The 20,680-nt window shown below is 44.5% G+C and overlaps 2 protein-coding genes across 4 annotated transcripts in view; one reads left to right on the plus strand and one right to left on the minus strand.

Annotated features, from left to right (window-relative positions):
• Nucleotides 1–4,642, plus strand: part of GPSM2 (G protein signaling modulator 2) — a 40,867-nt gene extending 36,225 nt beyond the window's left edge. For all 3 annotated transcript variants that reach the window (XM_056139029.1, XM_056139028.1, XM_056139030.1), the window contains 3 exons: nt 1,553–1,712; nt 2,174–2,391; nt 4,388–4,642. In XM_056139029.1, the coding sequence (XP_055995004.1) occupies nt 1,553–1,712; nt 2,174–2,391; nt 4,388–4,618 (609 nt within the window). In that variant the 3' untranslated portion in view covers nt 4,619–4,642. The remainder of the gene's footprint in view (nt 1–1,552; nt 1,713–2,173; nt 2,392–4,387) is intronic.
• Nucleotides 1–20,680, minus strand: part of CLCC1 (chloride channel CLIC like 1) — a 200,085-nt gene that overhangs the window by 172,723 nt on the left and 6,682 nt on the right. The window contains exons 2-11 of the mRNA XM_056139033.1: nt 20,146–20,275; nt 19,861–19,962; nt 17,425–17,532; nt 16,313–16,534; nt 15,144–15,284; nt 13,425–13,518; nt 12,302–12,399; nt 11,558–11,704; nt 9,543–9,887; nt 5,629–7,928 (exon numbers count right to left, since the gene is read on the minus strand). Of these exons, the coding sequence (XP_055995008.1) occupies nt 7,650–7,928; nt 9,543–9,887; nt 11,558–11,704; nt 12,302–12,399; nt 13,425–13,518; nt 15,144–15,284; nt 16,313–16,534; nt 17,425–17,532; nt 19,861–19,962; nt 20,146–20,274 (1,665 nt within the window). The 5' untranslated portion in view covers nt 20,275 and the 3' untranslated portion in view covers nt 5,629–7,649. The remainder of the gene's footprint in view (nt 1–5,628; nt 7,929–9,542; nt 9,888–11,557; nt 11,705–12,301; nt 12,400–13,424; nt 13,519–15,143; nt 15,285–16,312; nt 16,535–17,424; nt 17,533–19,860; nt 19,963–20,145; nt 20,276–20,680) is intronic.

The following is a 20,680-nucleotide window of genomic DNA, read 5'->3' on the forward strand; positions in this document are numbered from 1 at the left end:
GAAAATACAGAAACTTGATTCTTTTGTCCCAGGATGCTTTTAAAGAGTGTGTTGCTCCTAAGTAGTGTGCTCAAAGAGCGATCCCAGTGGTGCCCACAGGTGACGCAGTGCAAAAGTCTGTGCCTGCCGGGACTGACGGCCTCATATCTTCCCAGGAGTATTTCCCTGGCCCCAGATTGACATATTAACGAAGTTAATAACTGAAAATGTGCAGTTTTAATTAGAGCCTAATTCAGAAGGTCTTTTTGGATTGTGTCTGGTTATGGCTTATACATGTACTTCTTATTCCCAAGGCTTTTTAAACTTTTTCTTCTTATAACAGCTTTCTGCATGCAAGGGGTGGGGGGTGGGGGGATTGGGATGGGGCTGGAATGGAAGTACAGCAGGTAGGCATTTGCCTTGCACACAGCAGCCCTCCCCCTAAAAAAATTGGGGAGAGGATGGAGCTATGGTCAGCCTCACGCCAGACAAGTGCCTTCACCCCTGTGTTTTTGCTCCTCAGCCTGAAAAATTTTTACAAGACTGTAGCTATCTAGAAGTATATAAAATAGGCAGGTAACTTAAGGGTTTACTGATAAGCCATAAAGAAATCTGAAATAAAATGTGACCCCATATGGGATTGCAACCCAGTTTTAAAAGCAAGTCTGCCCTCTCAGCTTATTTCATTCCAGTTAAAGGGGCACTGTCACCTAAGCTAGAAGTTTGAAAGTCTTGCTTAAACTCCCTCTCCTTTGAATCAGCAGCTGTCTTCTTTTCTATACAGAATTGACCATGACCAGGTTGGAGAGATAGTTTCAGAGGGACTGTGCTTGCCTTGCATGCATCAGTTGGGCCCGGTTCAATCCCTGAGCCTTGTGGCCCCAAAATTTTTTTTAAAAAATTATTTTTGTCTTATTTCACACATGTAAATGTTCTATAATCAGTATGAAACTCTACACTGCAAATACCTATTCACTGACCAACCCAGAGTTTCTTGTGGATCCCTCCCCGGCCTGTAACACTGTGAGCCTCACATTCCAGGGCCAGCAAGATAGAACCAGGCTTAAGGCATGTGCCTGCGTGACACTAGCACTGTTGAGTGTGGCCCCCAGATGACACTTAGGCTTTCCAGTACAGAGCCCTGGAAGTCACACTTTACCAGTTCTTAAAGTCTGCTGAATTTCAGATGGGAACTCAAGGCTGGACTACAGATTTTGAATAATTCAATGTCTGTAGAATTTTCCATTACACAGGGCTGGAGCGATAGCATAGCAGGTAGGGTGTTTGCCTTGCACATGACCAAGCCGGGTTCAATTCCTAGCATCCCATATGGTCCCCCAAGCACCGCCAGGAGTAATTCCTGAGTGCAGTGTCAGGAGTACCTGTGCATCGCCGGGTGTGACCGAAAAAGCAAAAAATAAAAAGAATTTCCCATTACATTTCTTTAGCAGTAGGAACACAAGGATTAAAGACTGAAAGGATTCAAGACTGAAGTATTGCAGTTGTATTACTAATGTTGCTGTCTCCTTTTTACAAAGATGTCAGTTTTTCACATTTTCTCTCAATATTTTAGAAAATCAGTGCAGATACCATTGGAGATGAAGGATTCTTTGACCTGTTGAGCCGATTTCAAAGCAATCGGATGGATGATCAGAGGTGCTGCTTACAGGAAAAGAACCAAAGAACAGCATCAACCACAGCTGCCTCCACTCCCCACAAAGTGATGCGGAAAAGTATGTTCTGCCATTCCACCTTAGTAATTGTTTCCTTTGTTCAAGTCCAGACAACAGGGTTTTATTTCACTTCTAAGTTTTTCTAGTCTACTTTTTATTATAAATATTTTTTCATGAGTAAAAAAATCTATATGTACCTTTAAAATTACACACACACACACACACACACACACACACACACACACACACACACACTCCACATGTGGATTAAAAAAGGAAAATATTGAAGGAATCTATGACAAGGCCTAGGCCTGTGCCTTAGAAAGTTCCAAGTTGGAGTTTCCTAAAGATTTTCTTTGCCATCCCAATAGCACTGAACTCAAAAATAGTTCTTTTCCTCCTGATCTGAGGAATCATGGAATTTTTGGTGAAATTGGGTCTGACCAAGGCTGAAAGGGGATTATGCACGTAACAGATGTCTGAATATTTTTTAATGACTGGGATTTCCCTCTTCATCATAGCACCATCTGTTTCCATGGCATCCCCCAACACAGATGAGTTCTTAGATCTTCTTGCGAGTTCCCAGAGCCGCCGCCTCGATGACCAGAGGGCCAGTGTCAGTGACCTGCCGGGCCTGCGTCTGACACAGGCCAACAGTCAATCAGTCCTGGGCCACTTGATGACAAATGACAACAAAGAACCTGACGAAGACTTCTTTGACATCCTTGTAAAATGCCAAGTACGTCTGCGTATTTTTGTTTGTTCTGTGCCCAGATACTGCTGAGAGTTTTGGTAATGTTGGCCTTCTAATTTGAGAAAGATGTTTTTGTATTAGACAGCAAAGCTTTATTCTGCAAAGAGCCAGTGTTCCCTCTTTAGGGGAGACCTGATAAGCTCCTCTACAGCACATTTTAGCTAAGAAATACCTCAAATGGCTTAGACAGGACCATGATGAAAACTGTGTGTTTTCAGTAGAGGGGTAGTTCCTCTATTTGACACTAGTTCTGGATCTGTTCTCATTCATTAACATAATAGCTATTACCTACCTCCGAATCAACAGAAAAAATTACCGAACACTTGATTTGCTGTAGACACTCACCGGGAATTCGCGTACATTTTAGTAGGTTGCAAGCTGGCCACTGTGGTTTAAGGTGAGAAAAGATAGGATTCCTGAGAACTGTTAGAAAGAGGGTGTTTCAGGGAAGTTATGTATTCTCAGGCAAATTGGGACTGGGAACTGGGTGGTAACGATTGGTTGACGGAACGTAAGCTTAGAGGAGAAATGGGTTTAAGGAAGAAAATGTTGAGTAGGGAACTGGATATAAACCTCTGGAGCCCAAGAGAGAAGTAGCTTTGACAGCCATCTACATAGGACTGAAGCCCACCGAAGAACATGAGCCAGCAGTTCACTCGAGTGCAAGCAAGAATGAGAGATACTGAGTATTAGTCATTTTGAAAGCACATGTCTGGAGCAGGTACGAGTGGGTAGGACTCTTTTTGCCTTGCACATGGCTGACCCGATCCCCGGCATCACACATGGTCCCCCGAGTATCGCCTGTCTGCTGATAAAAATGATTAGAGAGGGAATGCTTGGAGCTTATCCAGGCCAATTCAAGCTCAGACTCCCACCTCAAAGTCTTGGCGCATACACAATGCAAAGTAGTAGAGAGGCAGCGGCTCAGGCTCAAAGGGTGGGAGCCCAGGACACCCCCCCCCCCAAGCTGAAAGTGATTGGCTGAGGAGGCATGCTCTGACTGATCACCTTTGGAGAGGGTGGGCCACAGCCAGCAGTGATCAAGAAAATACCCCAGGTCAGCTGCATGCAAGCAGGGGAGAGAGATAGGACCGAGGGGAAGGTATAGAAGATAAAATGCTTTCATAACCCACTATAAAAATAGGATTTTAACACAAAATATCTTCTGACTGTAAGAGAGTGAAATTAATAATAGAAAGCAAGCTGGGAAACTCACAAATTTGTGGAATTTAAATCACCAATGGGTCAAATAAGAAATCTCAGGGAGGAGTTGGGGAAATTACTCTCCCCTCAGGCAGCGCCCCATTCCTGGTTCTACAGATAAAAAGAAAAAATTATACCAACAGGTTGGGTGACCTTGGTGAAATGGAGACAAGAGGCTGATTGTACCAGTCAACATTATTTTTGGGGGGCGGGCGTTTTGGATCACACCTGGCAATGCTCAGGGATTGCTCCTGGTGGTGCTCAGGGACTATATGGGGACCCTATGGGATGCCAGGGACCGAACCCAGGTCAGCCATGTGCACAGCAAACGCCCTCCCCACTGTACTACCACTCCGGCCCCAAGTCAGCATCTTAGTGATACCCTTTTCTACCAGAGAAATAAAGTGGAGGTGGCCCCTAACAGGACACTGGGTTCGGGACATAGTGGCCACCCCAGCAGTGTCACTAGAGTCTTCACGATTGTAGTCAGTAACATTTCTTTCTAACAACAGTCTTAAATTTGAACGTGAAGGAAAGAGTTTGGTCTGGACTATCAACAGATAAAGGCCCAGGGCGGCAAAGTTTTCTGGACTGAGTTCCAAGAGAGGCATTCTGGGCTCCATGGGCATTAACTGCTGTGACGCCAGGCAGGAGAGCAGCCACACTGTCCCTAAGCAGCCGAGCACAGCGGGAGGCCCCAGTAGAGCGGGGGAGGGGGTGCTGCTGACCCCCTCCTCTGTAGTTTGTGTGTTGTAACTTATTTCCTGCAAACTTTCAGGGTTCCAGATTAGATGATCAAAGATGTGCTCCACCGCCTGCTACCACAAAAGGACAAACAGTGCCGGATGAGGACTTTTTTAGCCTTATTCTACGGTCTCAGGCGAAAAGAATGGATGAACAGAGAGTTCTGTTACAAAGAGATCAAAAGAGAGACACTGAATTCGGAGTAAAGGACCTTCTGCAACGAAATAATGCTTTGTTGGAATTTAAAACTTCTGAAAAAAAATAATCAAACCACTCGTTACTTTTTTTTTTTAAGCATCTTCCTTCCTGAACACTACAGGGAAATTCAATCGATGAGGAGAAATAATAGCACTGTAACACAGCAGCCTGAAATGCTTTCAGAATGACGTGAAATACTTAGCTTTGCCTGGTACAGGATTCTGTGACACTCACTCCAGTGGGGGAGGTGTCCTGGGCGGTGTGTCAGCCACTGTGGTCACTGCTTGGGATCATGTGCTCTGGCCATTTGTCAGGACTCTAGTAGTACCTTAAACGAATCCTGAAATTTATTGTCTTGCTGAGAATTTTGTTTTTTAAATCTTCATCCACAATGGCAATTTTTATACTTTTTATGTAGTAGGAAATGATGTTGCTTAGTAAAATAATGTACTTGACAGTATGTAAAAAAGTTACACGAGAGTAGCTTATAAAACTTAATTATTTTCCCCTTGAGGAAAAAAATTTTTAGTATTATCTTTAGGCCAAAGGCATTCTAAAAAAAAAAAAAGCTCTTAAATTTCTTTTGGCATGTGTCTTCTGTTGTAAAATACTGATAAAACTTTCCTGAAACTAATATAGACTAAAAAAAACTTACGGTTGTGACAAAAACTTAAGTCTATGGAGATGAACATTCATATAAAGACCTTGCACTCTTCTTCCTAGAAACCTAAAGTAGTTTCCAAGAGTACATGATAGGACAGAACAGGGCCTGAAACATGAGGCAGGAATGCAGGCACCCATACCTGTAGCAAGTTCACAGACTCATGCCCCTCCAATTGCTCCAACACAGCTGGGATAGATTCTTGCTTCTTATTTCTTAAGACTTGTTCAGGTGATTGATGTGGTTCCCTAAATTTTTTGGGGGGGGGGGAATATTCAACTTCAAATTGCATTAAAAGGTTTGGGAAAAAATTTTGGTCCTGAGGTCAGACAAAATTTAACACCTAGCCTGCTAGCCTGTAGAGAATGTTAAATATACCAGCTATCATAACCTTTTTTTAAAAAAAAAAAAAACACATTTCCTAGAGCTTTTTCTTACCAGAATATTCAATAAGCATTAACAGCATATCAAACCACAATATAAAAAATAAGTTTATTTGTGTTTATGGCATTTTTTTAACCCTGTAAACATTATCCCATTTAAAGATTGCTTGAAAATGCGTTCTCTTCCCGTTCTGATTTTTCTTGAAAGCCACAATCCTAGATTTTAACAAATACTGGCTAGACAGTAGGCAAGCCTGTGTCTCCAGCTTACACACTGGCTTTTGTATATTCCGTTTGCTTTAACAAATTCTCCCTGATCGCGGCCTGTAAAGATTTTACAGCGGCCGTCCTTAAACAGCAGCAGAATGTCGCCTGCTATCAAGGTGGTTTCCATCCCCAAACGGTCATCTGAAATGAAAGAATACAAAGAAGAAATTCGCTTCCTTCCTTCCTTTCTGGAAGATCGGGTTTTGTATGGGGCAGGAGCGCAGACGCCTGATCGTCACTCTAGCCGCCAGCCTGTCCCTTGAGGCATCTCTCTCCCGGTCACATCCCTCACAGCTCAGAGGGAACCTAGGGGTTCCTTGGATTATTCACCCTGGTGGATTAGCACAGATCTTTACAACATTAAACAGGAAAGTTTAACATAAAACAGTGATGCTTTGGGGGCTGAAAGGGGCCACTCTGCCTTTAATGTAAAAATTATCAAAAAGCAAATGCTTTGAATATATTTTCTAAAATGAATGCCCACTTGAAAATTATTTCTGATTATTCTTTTTAGTGGCTAAACACCTTCTGAAGACTAAAATGAAATTTTAAATAATGTGAAATTTGCGTCCTGACTAAGCACAGGAGCAGAATTTGAAGTGGTTCTTTTGAGAGGCTTGGGGGCCACGACTTTGGGGGCAGGGGGGAGTACCGGGGAATCCCATGGTGCCAACCCAGGCCTCCTGTGTGAACTCAGCCCAGTGAGCCACCTCTCTGGCCCAAAACTGCCTTAAAAAACAAACGAAAATGTTGATTATATCATCTGCCTTTAAAAAAAAAAAAAACCTGTTCCTATCATGATTTTAACTACCTATAGGTCTCTAAAAATCAGATCTTATGATACAATATGGTTTGTTACGAATAAGAAACAGTCCACTAACAACTAAGTCTCAACTGCTGATAATGAGAAAACAGGTCTCACAAACCCTTTGGTGGACAAGAACAAAGCCATTCTCTAAGACTACATAACCCTAAGAGTATGGGTTTCCCCTGACAGTCTTCATTGCCAGCTAAGAGAAGCAGGATGCCCACTGCTCTGCGGCAGCCTTGGGGACCCTCCAAAGAAAGATATCAAGAGTCTCCGCTTAAAGGTATTAAGGGCTTGCCTGAGAAATTCTTTATCAGGGCCAAATAGTACAGCAGTTAAGGCACTTGCCTAGCATCCTGCCAAGCCCAGTTCAAACCCGGGCACCATATACAGTACCCCTAGCCCCAGCACTCTGGGGCTCACTCCTGAGCACAGAGCCAGGAAGAGCCCCTGAGCACTGCTAAGTGTGGCTCAAAACAAGACATCGTTTTTGAGAACACTCTGGGAAACACTTGGAATTCAATGCAAAGCTGACATTCTGGACTGCAGTACTCCATTAGGTAAAAATATATTCTGGCATTAGTTCCTTTGTATGTGCCCATAAAACTTTTTCAGTGTCCATTAATACACTGAAACAGGCATGGCACATACCAGCTACGGTGGTTCACGTGTATATACAGATTAACAAACACATTAAACAATGTGTTAATTCAGATTGACCTTAATTATTCAAAATCAGTGATGCTTGCCATCCTGTTCCAAAATTAACACTTAAAAAATTATGGGGCTGTATGTTAGTATCAAAGAAACTGTATACATATGTGACATCCATGTGTTTCTCACTCTGTCGGTAAAATAAAGTGTAAGTTGGCCCCTGGGTAGTTGGTAGTTGGTATGAAGATGCTCACGGCATGGAGCTATGAGGGTATGCACATCACAAAACCCAACAACGCCCTCGCCTGGGTCCGTGCCTGAGCCTCTAGCCACTGGGGCTGCTGTCCAACTGCTGTCCACATGCTTGTGCAACTGCGCCGTGTTCCTCTGGGCTGCCGCAAGCATCAGTCCTGAGCTGGGCCTTGCCTGGCATGGGGGGCACGGGGGGCGGGGCCTTGCCCAGCACAGGGGCTGTAGCAGGCAGCTCAATCTCAGCAGGCTCTGGGCCGGACGCAGGCTTAGCCGGCTGGGTATTCTTGGTCACATGCTCTTCCGGGAATCCACCGCTCACTTTGGCTTTGGTATCCGAAACAGGTGCATTATGCTGGAAAGCAGAGGTACATTTTCAGTGGCATAATACGGTCTGATGGTTTAGTAATCCAATGTTTGGCCAAGTTCATGTGCAAAGCCGTTGTGGCAAACTCAACTCTCACGTCTCAGTTGGGGCTGGACTGTAACGGTATCACTGTCTCAGTCAGGGCTGTCTGGAAGGTCCCAGGATCCCTACGAGTTCATAGACTGGGGAGAAAGACTCTCACAGGGTGACCATCGAGAACAGTGTTGAGGGCTGCGGCTATACAACAGTGGGGAGGGCATTTGCCTTGTACGTAGCCGACCCGGGTTCGATTCCCAGCATCCCATATGTTCTCCTGAATACCGCCAGGAGTAATTCCTGAGTATAGAGCTAGGAATAACCCCTGAGCATCACCGGGTGTGACCCAAAAATCCAAGGGGGAAAAAAAGTGTTTAAGGATTCCCAGAGACCCCTGTGGCTGAAGCAGGATGAACAACTGGGTGGTGAGGTGGAGATTTCCGTAACAGGCTAGAGCGGTAACGCCGTGGGATCTCCCGCTGTTCTGTCAAGTGAGGGGGAAGTCACGGAAGGTTTCTGAGTGAGTGACATCCCCATTTACCATCAAAGTGGAGAGGAACATCTGAGAGGACCCAGCTGCATGAAGCAGTGCTTATTTTTGACTTCGACACACTTGACGGGAAAGAATTTTGCAGTTTCCTGGGCTGACCATGCTTATCATTTCTCAAAGGTCTAGAGTGGCAACTTAAACAGTTCCAAGTGTTGGGGCTGGAGCGATAGCACAGCGGGAAGGGAGTTTGCCTTGCATGCAAATCGACCCGGGTTCAATTCCCAGCATCCCATATGGCCCCCCGAGCACGGCCAGGAGTAATTCCTGAATGCATGAGCCAGGAGTAACCCCCTGTGCATCGCCGAGTGTGACCCAAAAAGCAAAAAAAAAAAAAAAAAAAAAGTTCCAAGTGTTAATTACACTCACAAATGGGAATGGAGATGTCCCTCTGAATGGTCAACGGTGGTAGAAAAGACACTCCACCCATTCTGTAGTAAAAAGGTCTGGCCAGCCAGTGATAAGGACTCAAGAAAATGAGGCTGTGATCCCTTCCCACTCCAGGGAAGACCAATCTCTGATCTCTTCAGATCAAGCCCCCTGCTGACCTCCTGGGAAATTTATTACAAATCACCCGGTATTCTAACAAACTACTGTTAAACAGCTGTCACTGTCAATGTCCTCCCGTTCATCGATTTGCTCAAACGGGCCCAGTAACATCTCCATTATGAGACTTGTTACTGTATTTGGCATATCGAATATGTCACAGGTAGCTTGCCAGGCTTTGCCATGTGGGCGAGATACTCTCAGTAGCTTGCTGGGCTGTCCGAGAGGGGCGGAGGAACCGAACCTGGGTCGGCCGTGTGCAAGGCGAACACCCTACACACTGTGCTGTTGCTCCAGCCCACTGTTAAACAGCAGAGAATAAATATCAAGATGCACTGCCATTACACCAGAGGCGGCTGGACTACCTTTTGACCAGAGAGGAGAGGGACAAACGTCACTGAAGGCTCTGTGGGAAGTTGTAGGCCTGCGAGGAGGGGAGAGTGTGACAGCACAAGGAACAGTGGCCGACTTACGCTGGGCGCCACCCGGGGAAGCTCTCTCGCCTCAGCGTCTGGAAAATCAAAGGGCCGCAGCACTTCGGGGCTCCTGGTGCCAGGCTGAACTCTCAGGTCACCATCTCTCTCTCTCAAAACATTTCTTCTACCCTCATGCGTCATTTCATAGGGGCCTCGCTCCCGGGGCTCGATGTGGCCCCTGTGGGCTGCATCACCTGCTCCCCCCGGGCTCCTATAGTCGAGCTCCTCCAAGCGGCGGTCTCGGCCCCGACCAGACTCCAGGGCTGGAGGCGGCTCACTCCCGGGGCCTCGCATGAGTCTCAGCATAGGGACGACAGACGTCCCAACAGCATACCAGAAGCCCTAGGAGGAAGAGAAATACTCGTGACTGAGTACTTAATGAGGTGGCTTAATCAGAGTGCACAGTTTTGTACTTTTTTTTTTTTGTAGTGCTAAGTATCAAACTCAAGGTCTCACACCAGCAAGGTAAGAGCTCTACCTTGGAGGCTCAATTCCACTTCTTTTTTAAAAAGATATGTATTCCTCGGGCTGGAGTGAAAGCACAGCAGGTAGGGCGTTTGCCTTGCATGCAGCCAACATGGCCAACATAGGTTCGATTCCCAGCACCCCATGTGGTCCCCTGAGCACCGCCAGGAGCAATTCCTGAGTGCATGAGCCAGGAGTAACCCCTGAGCATCGCCAGGTGTGACCCAAAAAGCAAAAAAAAAAAAAAAAAAATGTATTCCTTGACAATTTTTTTCTAGTGGCTGCATAGTATTGCATTGTGTATGCGTACCAGAACTGTATTCATTAATTTGTTATTGGATATTTGGATTGTTTCTACATACTGCTATTGGACTAAGAGTTGGAATGAACATAGGCATGAGTGTATATCTTCAAATTAATGTTTTTGTGTTTTAGAGGAAGATGACTAGAAGTAGGATATCTGGGTCAAATAGAAGCTCCATTCCTAATTTCTGAAAAATCTACCTATTGTTTACCTTAGAGGCTGGACCAAGTGACATTCCCAACAGTAGTTAATAAGGCTTCCTTTGTCACCACATTCCCACCAATATTTTGTGTTTTCAGGGTATTTTTTTTTCAATATATGCTATTCTCGTTGGTGTAAGGTGATACCTCATCATTATTTTAATTTGTGCTTTTTGGTACTGTGATTTTCAAAGTGATTATGATCAGGTTTTTTTTTTTTAAATAAAGTCTTGGTTATCTGTAAACAAGAAATAAATAAATAAATAAAAAGATATGTATTCTTGGGGCCAGAGCAATAATACAGTGGGTAAGGCATTTGTCCTGCATATGACCAGCCCAAGTTTGATCCCTGGCATCCCATGTGGCACGCCCCCCCCAAGCACAGTAAGGAGTAACCCTTGAACATTGCCAGGTGTGGCCCAAAAAACAACAAAAATCTGTTAAGTACAAGTCCATAGTCATCAATGAAATGGAAAGTCATTAGCCATTTCAGTCAGTTGAATACAGTCTGACTTTTATATATACTATTATATATATTAATTATATAATATATATTAATTATACAATAGTATATATAATAGCAGTTTTGCAAAAATCCAGGAAGATTAGTAATCTGAAAAATGTAAAGTTGTTTATTAAATAGTCTCCTGTGTATTTACAATTCCATGGAAAGTCACACTTCATGGGAAAGACCAGGGCCATGTGACCACCTGTGAGCAATCAAGGTATTTCAAGGCGGCCACAATAAAAAAAAAAAAAATCTCATAAATGAGAGAGACCAGTGCATGAGACTGGGATCAACCAGAAGATGGTTGGAAAAGGCTGAGAAGCACAGTTCCAGATCACTGCTAAGACAGCAACAGTCAAACTGGAGAGCCACATAACAGAAATACAAAATCTGTAATAAAAAAAATAAAAAAAAAAAAAACCCAAACCACCTTTTTTATCCCAGTCAAGACTGATCCTGACGTTACTGGGGCAGCCGGGTGATTTCAGAAGGGCCTTCTCTAACCCTGTCCGTGCTCCATGCTGCTCTTACTAACCAGTGCTGACAGCCCCAAGATTATCAGCACGGGGATGTGCAGAATGCCCGGGATCTCCTTCATGAACGCCGTGATGAACTCCCCCAAGCCTTTGCCGACGTACTTCAGTGGGTCCATGACAAAGGTGGTGAGGGTAACCGCGAATGCCTACAACGAGATGGAAGCAATGTCAAGTTTCCCTAGAAGAACTGAGGCCCACAACTAAGTCAAATTCATTGCACTGGAACTTTTTGATTCAATTAAAATGCTGCCATGTGCCAATTTATTTTTCATTATTATTTCTGGGCTGGAGCGATAGCATAGCGTGTAGGGCGTTTGCCTTGCACGTGGTCAACCTGGGTTTGATTCCTCCGCCCCTCTCAGAGAGCCCGACAAGATACCAAGAGTATTTTGCCTGCACGGCAGAGCCTGGCAAGCTCCCCATGACGTAGTCGATATGCCAAACACAGTAACAACAAGTCTCACAGTGGAGACATTACTGGTGCCCACTCGAGAAAATCAATGAACAACAGGAGGACAGTGCTGCAGTGCTATTATTCCTGAGCCACCCACACCCACAGTGCTCAGGGCAGCGGCATGCTAGGGATGGAGGCTGGGGCTGCACCCGCTCTCGGGGCCAGCCCCCTGGCCACCACAGGACATTGTTCGCACAGTGTAATGGAACTGCATTTTTCTGGGAAAATTATTAGCAAAATAGCCCTCAGTATCAGACCTCCGTAGAAGCAAACGTTCCAGAACATGTACCTTTGTTGGTGAGACCAACCAGACAGGGTTGACAACCAGGAGCTCATAGTACTTCTGGCATGGGTCATCCTTATAGGTCCATGATATTCTGAACCATTCTATTCAAAGAACAGAAAACACTGAGTCGTTTTGTAAAAGTCACACTGCGTTCACAAAAATAAGACAGTATTTTAGTTTTTGACTTCACTCCTACCACCATCCGATTTTATCGAGGTACCATGATTTAATAACTGCTTCAATACTGAAGGCGAAGGCTAGCATGTGACAGCGCCATGCCCCTTGCCAGCTCGCCCATCTTTCTCATCTACGCATAGAAGATTTCAAAAGTCGAAATAAAGAAATCAAACAACAGGTTGCAATTCCTCTCCATTGTCGCACCTGAGGACTGGTGCTGAGGACTCTGTGAGCCCCGGTGAACAGAGGATTCACCTGTTATTAGTTGACGGGTAATGCGAGAGTCAGCACAAAGAATTTCCCCATGAAAACTGGTACAAGAACACAGTGGCTTATGAAAAATGCAAAAATCACTGCTCCTAAACCTGAGACTCTCGCAGAGTCTACTGATGTTAAAGATTCAGTCAAGAAAAACCTCCTGGAGTGACACACAGGAATGGCTGAGATTAGTACCAGGAATTTTGCTCCATGAATGGAAGGCCAGCCACAGGCTCTAGGTGAAAAGGAAGCTCAGATAGAGAAGAGAGTACCAAATGAAGGGTGTTGTGAGGGCCCTCCCAGGGTGGGAGAAGCATGCTAAAAGTAGTCGATAGACCAAACATGATTGCCACTCAAAGCCTCTCTTGCAAAACACAGTACCCAAAAGAAGAGAGAGAGAACAAGGGGGAATACCCTGCCACAGAGGCAGGATGGGACGGGGGGGGGGGGGGGGGGGATGAGGGTGGGGGGGATGCTGGGACCCATGGGGATGGATGACGGGCACTGGTGGAGGGATGGGGACTTGATCATTGTATAACTGAAACCCAAGCACAAAATTTGTAAGCCTATAACTGTACCTCATGGTTTTTCACTAATAAAAAAAAAAAAAACCTCCTGGAATCTAATAAATTCTTTATGGATCTCTGGTATGCGGTCACTCTAATGTGCAGGGATCTGGTCAGCACCTTACCCCAGAGGCTGCCAGCCCAGCCCATCTTCTCGGCACATACGTTGTTTAGTGGCTCCATCTTGGCAACTTCCGCCTGATGCTGTGCAAAGGCGAGCTGGCCACACCGACAGAGAGAGGGAAAGCTGGAGTGAAGGTCAAGCCGCACCCCAAACCCGGCAAGCCCTCACCACCCCACCACGCCAGATCCTTGAAAAGTTAAATAGCAAAGAATGTGCAGAATGTCTCTCTCGCTGTTGTTCTGAGGCCACACCTGGCCGTGCTCAGGAGTAACTTCTGGCCAGGCTCGGAGGATCCTATGGGATGCCAGGGATGGAACCGGGCATGGCCCTACCTGCTAGGCAAATACCCTACCCGCTGTACTAGCTCTCCGAACCTGTTTAGTATTTTTATAGCTCATGGAAAATCAGTCTTAACACAAAAACAACAATGATTGCTAATTATAAAGAAAGAAAATTGTGTGTGTGTGTGTGTGTGTGTGTGTGTGTGTGTGTGTGTGTGATCAGCGCCAGGTCTCTGAACATCCAAAGTATGTGTTCTACCACTGAGTTACATCCTGGGCCCATGGAAAACCTTTTTACTAAAACAACTGACATTTTAAAAAAATTCTGAAAAGGATAAAAATTCATAACATTCCCCTCCAACATAGCTGCATATAATAAATAACTTCCTTTTTTTTTTTTTTTTGGCTTTTTGGGTCACATCCGGCAATGCTCAGGGGTTACTCCTGGCTCTGTACTCAGGAATTATTCCTGGTGGTGCTCAGGGGACCATATGGGATGCTGGGAATCGAACCTGGGTCGGCTGTGTGCAAGGCAAACACCTTACCCACTGTGCTATCACTCCAGCCCCACTTCCCATTTTCTAACTCATGACAAAGCTGTGTCTTCCTTGGGTGATTTCAACATCAATGAAAAATAGTTTGTTCTTCATAGTGCCTGGAACCAATGCAGGGTCACAGCTGAGCATTCGCTCTACCTGTGAACTACATTCAGGTCCCTAAGATAATGTACCTTTAATAATCAAAGCTTCCCAAAGGAAATCATTAAAATAATAATATTCAATAAGTCTCCCTTCCTTTACTTTGTAAATAGTTAAGATTCCAAAAGCTCTGGAACTTAGACCAAACCAAAATGTTAAGGAAATAACCCTAATTATTCAGTGAGATGAATGCACTGAGATTCTCTGGCTGCTTAGCTTACCTTGCTAGGAAGATCAGAAATTTCCCTTTATGCCTGTGCTATTCTGACAGCAATGCTAGTGCTTCTTTTGAATTTCTAATATGTATGTGATACCAATTTTAAAAGAATTAAAATGCAGAACTTAGTACTATATTAAGTTTCTCCCCACAGGGGGCATTCTTTTTCCTTTCTTTTCTACATTCCAATAAACTTTTCAACTTTCTAAAAAATAAAAAATATGTGCAGATAAAAGACTGTAAACACCGTAAGACATTGAAAGTGATTATCTCCAGGTGGTAAGTTTAATTTTTAAAACATATCTCTCCCCCCCCCATAACTGGTCAAGTCCCCCACCTCACAACCCCCAAACAAAACAGAAAGGATAAAGAAAAATACAAATATAGCTGAGTTGTTAATCATACCCCTCACCCACTACACACACACACACCCCCCCACACACACACAATTAAAGCTCTAAATGGATCACAGTTCTTTTATTATAAAACATTAAAAATGTTAAGACCCCCAACCTATTAAATACCTTATATAAATATATCCAGTTCCACACCACACTGAAGAGGAAACTGATGAAGAAGACACGTTTCAACTGGGTGTACCAATGAATGTAGGTCCACAGCTCAGTAGCTACTAAGACCACGATGCACAACAGGCACAGCAGCACCTCAAAGACAAGCAGAGCAGGGTCAGTGGCCAACACCCCCACCTGGGGGAAGAGGAGCAGCAGAAACACGAGGACTGCACTCAATATGCAATGTCATTTGCACAATCTTGCTGCAAGTCATGAGTGACTTGGTACAGAGAAACATGATCACAGCAGAACTGTGTAAGAGTGTATAAGCACCGGAGGAATAGTACAGGGGGTAGGGCGCTTGCCGTGCATGCCGCTGGTCTGAGTTCAATCCCCAGCATCCCAGATCATCCCCCCGAGCACTGCCAGGAGTAAGCCCTGAGCACTGTCAAGTGTGGTCCAAACACAACAAAAGAAAGAAGAGTATATAAAAATACTGCTCAGCTGTAAGACAAAATCCTGAAATGTGCTGCTATGTGGATGGGTCTGGAGAGGATCATGTGGAGGGAAGTTGGGAGGGGGCAGACACAGAAAGACTGCACTCATAGGTACAACAAATACCGAACCACTGTCCCCGAACTTCCTCATTATTAAGGCATGCATTGATGACGGTTCCAACTTTTTGTTTGTTTTGGGGGTCACACCCAGCAATATTCAGGAGTCATTCCTGGCTTTGCATCCAAGAATTACTCCTGGCAGTGCTCATGGGACCATATGGGCTGCCATGGACTGAACCCAGAAACTGTTCATTCACCCCTGAATGCTATTTAGCAAATATTGAAACACTGTCCCAGACCTTCCTCACCTTAAGGCAAGGCACGCGCCCTACCCGCTGTACTGTCTAAGGAAACAAATACTCAAAGGCAACAGGAACTTAGAACTGATCTTTAGTAGGAAGCAGAGCAGTGCAGGGGGCTTGGGGGATAGCACGTGGGAAGGGGACATGGGAGAGGGAAGCAGGTACTCTGGTGGATGGTACTGGAATGTTTTGTGCGTGAAACCCTGCCATTATCAATACCGTAAATCATGGTGCCTAAAATAAAATTTGGGAAAAAATACATCAAAGTGTATAAGAAGGACAAACCCTGCTACTAAAATGTCTCCCTCCTCTCCCATCTTACCATAAACAAATCATATGGATCCACTCCAAAAGTATCTTCAAATCGCCACTTCCATTTTTCAAAATCATGAAACTTAAAATTAATTAAAATATCACTTAGCGCATCATCCAGAGCTCCGGGCTGCCATTCTTCTCCATTGAGAAACTTCCGTATTTCTAACAATGTTTGTCTTGTAAGGATAATCTCCGCATCATAATGCATATCATTTTTCTCATCATCAGACTGGATTGTATTTGCCCCGAAAACAGAAAAGAATTTTATATTGTTCATGAAATATTTTAAGACCAACCAAAATATTTAACTAGTTCAATATAGCTCAATATAATATTCAATTTATAATATCTTATACCTACAGGTAATGATAACCACAGGTTATTTCATAGTCAACATGAAAATCAAACACATACATATGGAAGACACTCCAAGACCTCTACAACTGCACAAGATACTTTACAACTTACTAAAATGCAATTCATTCTTGCTATTGCAATAGTTACCGTCTATAAAAGTCACCCCTGAACGCTATGTAGCACATACTGAACCACTGTGCCAGATCTTCCTTATTATTAAGGCATGTGTTTACAAAGTTTCCAACTTTTTGTTTACGAAGTGTCCAACCCAGCAATATTCAAGGGTTATTACTGGCTTTGCATTCAGGAATTAGTCCTGGCGGTGCTCATGGGACCATATGGGATGCCACGGATTGAACACAGGTTGACCACGTGCAAGACAAGCACCCTACCTACTGTACTGTCTCTGTTTATTAAAAGTGGCAAATGGCATAAATGAATTTTATACATTTTGTATACAATTGTATGTCATGTATATAATTTTATAAAGTTCTCTGCCCACCAAACTCAAATTAAGTGGTTCAGTAGTGCAGAGTTGATCCCCAGGAACCAGGAGGTAAAAAGAGGTTTGGTGGACATCATTTGCCTTCCACCAAATCCTGCAAAGCAAGCTGGACCTTTATTTCTGCATGGGAAAATGTTTTGGTTAAAGAGTGAACTGGATATTCCCTGTTTAAGCATAATCATTCTTCATCGCGGTTTTATGTCATTTTGAATTAAGAAACAGTGAACATGGTTAGTATCACACCCCCAAATACTCACAAGTCCAAGCTTTCTGGCCTCAATTAAAATCTTATTTAGGTATCTCCTAAACACAGGATTACTTTGGCTTTCATAGTCCTTCCTCTTTTTCTTTTCACACTCCTCAATCTGTAATCACAATATAAAATCAACATTAGTCTGCATCATAAGGCTCAAGTTTCCAGCCCAGAAGCCCCGTCGATATTATGTTAAGGAGCTGATTTTTTTTTTTAGCTCTCATTTGTCAGTTACATTAAAAAGTAAGAGCCTGGGGCTGGAGCGATAGCACAGCGGGTAGGGCATTTGCCTTGCACGCAGCCGACCGGGGTTCAATTCCCAGCATCCCATAAGGTCCACGAGCACCGCCAGGAGTAATTCCTGAGTGAAGAGCCCCTTTAGGAGTAATCCCTGTGCATCGCCAGGTATGACCCAAAAAGAAAAAAAAAGAAAAGTAAGAGCCTGTCTGGGCCAGAGCAACAGTACAGTGGGTAAGGCATTTGCCTTGAACATGGCAGACCTGGGTTCGACCCCCCAACACCCAATACGGTTCCCTGAGTCCCACCAGGAATGATCCCAGAGTGCAGAGGCAGGAGTAAACCCTGAGCACAGGTGGGAGTGGCCTAATAACAAACAAACAATAAATAAAGCCTGTCTTCTTTCTTTCTGTGGGTTCTTTGTGCCAAAAGAAAGAATGTCCAGCATTTTGTCCTGTGTGGCCGGGTATTTTTGTTGTTGTTTGGTTTTAGCTGATTGAAGCATTTTTTAAAATTGTCAGATCACAAAGAAGAAAAAATGAAGAGGCAGCAAGAATTTCTTGACTGTGCACATTACTTTTACCTTCTAATTTTTCCTGCCACTACAACTCCGCCCTGCTGTTCTTGGCAGAACTTTTGAGGCATGACCGCACCCTTCAGTAGGGCAGACCTCCTGCACACCGGTGGCCAGCTGCCGGGGCTCAGGCCTGTCACCCAGTACTTCCTGGAAGCAACCTTCAGTTTCCTGGGTAAGTCCCATGAGCTGAGAACTGAAATGTGCTTCAGATGGCAATCTGAATGCCACAGGATGACAAGGACACGTTAAAAAAGTCAGTGCTGGTCTCCTGGGCTCTCAGGCATGGTTTACAATCCTTTCCACAAATGTCAAGAGAGAAACTAAGTTTGTTCTCTCTCAGGTCCTTTTACAAAACAAGGACTTATAAAACATTTGACCAACTGTGTTTTACAATGTTTGAACCAGTCATGAAAAAACAGCATGAAAAGTTTCTGTTAAAAAGAATTTCCTACTATTCAGCAAACTTGTTCACTACTTCCACAAAACCCACAAAAAAAGGGAAGGCAACTTTACCCACGGACTCTTGGCATTTAGTAATCTTGGCAAGATGGCATTTAGTAGGGCCAGACCTCCTGCAGAAACCCTGGCATTCCAGGTTCTCGGGTAAATAAATCTCACCTTTGGGGGCTGGAGCGATAGCACAGCAAGTAGGGTGTTTGCCTCGCACGTGGCCGACCCAGGTACAATTCCCAGCATCCCAAATGGTCCCCGAGCACTGCCAGGAGTAATTCCTGAGTGCATGAGCCAGGAGTAACCCCTGTGCACAGCTAGGTGTGACCCAAAAAGAAAAAAAAAAACTCACACTTTCACTCCAGCTCTTCCTAATTCCCTGCTCCTCGGTCCTTCAGCTACCAAACTTGCCAATTTTTTTTTTTTTTTCTTTTTGGGTCACACCCAGTGATGCACAGGAGTTACTCCTGGTTCATGCACTCAGGAATTACTCCTGGCGGTTCTCAGGGGACCATATGGGATGCTGGGAATTGAACCTAGGTCAGCTGCGTGCAAGGCAAACGCCCTACCCGCTGTGCTATTGCTCCAGCCCCCCAAACTTGCCAATTCTAACAGGGAAAAGTCAAGCACTTTCTCTGTGACCAACCCTGCCTCAGCCAGAGCCTCCAGCACTGCTGAGCCTCTGCCCTTCCCTCAAGGGACCCTCAATGACCCCTCCCCGCCCCCCCACAACCCACAGCAAATAGGCGAACCCCAGACAATCCTGACCCACTTCCTTTCTCACAGCTGTATTTCAACTGCACATGCATGGAGTAAGTGGAGGAACAGCCACCACACACCACACACCAGGTAAGAATCCCTCCCACTGCAAAAGGGACTCCTAGGCTTTCAAGCTGATGGTTATTGACTACATCTGCTCAGATTACTAAACCCAGAACCTGTGCCAGGTGATAAGAGAATTGAGAAGGAATAAAACTTGTTCCTTGTTCTAAGAAAACTTCAATTTGCTAGAGAAATAATTACAATACAATGAGATATTACAGAAACATTAAAATAGTACTTAAAAAGTCCAGAGGAAAGAAAAAATATACATCTACAGTACACAAAAACAAATTATATTAGCAAAGCTATTCAAGTGCTCTAAATAACAAAATCCATCCATGGAAACCTCCTAACCTTGTAAGTTAAAGAATCCAGGCTCTTGTAACATTCTGACAACTCATCAGCATAAGGTAAATCAGGGTTCAACTCCTTTCTCTCTGGCATCCCATACTTCACCTAAAACAAAGGAAAGTAAGAGTCTCCTTATAGTTCAGTTACAAAAATAACCTAAAATAGATTCTTAAACTGTACTGAGCCACATCATTTTAGTTCATCCACTTTTAGGTTGTTTTGGTCTGGCGCCAGTCCCAGCGGTGACCACGGAGCATCCCCCTGCCCCCCACATGCAGTTCTCCATACTTGAGACTTTCTCATGGTTCCAGAAGCAGCATCATAGTTGAGCATGTCTGTGGGGTCAATCCAGTCATCATCGTGAGCATGAGCAGTCACCAGCAGGAGACACTCACAAAGGAACAGGAAGCACAGCATCCTGCGGAAGGCAAGAAGCAGCCTTAACAGCTAAAAAGATGCACAATTACTAGAGAAGAAGCTGTAATTAAAAATTACTTCCTTCAGGGCTGGAGGATAGGACAGCAGGGAGGGTGCTTGCCTCACCTGAGGCCCACTCAGGCTCCATCCCTGGCATCCCATCCAGTCCCCCTGGGCGCTGCCAGCAGTGATTCCTGAGTGCAGAGTCAGGAGTAACCCTTCAGCATCATCAGGTTGTCCCCCCCCCCGCCCCCCCATCAGAAAAAAAAAATCACTTCCATCTTGGACTAAGAGAATCCTTAATAACTGAAATAAAAATACTCAATAACATGGCATGTATGGTCAAACATAGTCCTCACTGAGACAAAAAATTAGGCATTTTCCATATGCCTCAGCAATTCCACTC

The sequence above is a fragment of the Sorex fumeus genome, unplaced genomic scaffold (genome assembly GCF_029834395.1).
Source record: "Sorex fumeus unplaced genomic scaffold, SorFum_2.1 ptg000131l, whole genome shotgun sequence".
NCBI lineage: Eukaryota > Metazoa > Chordata > Mammalia > Eulipotyphla > Soricidae > Sorex > Sorex fumeus.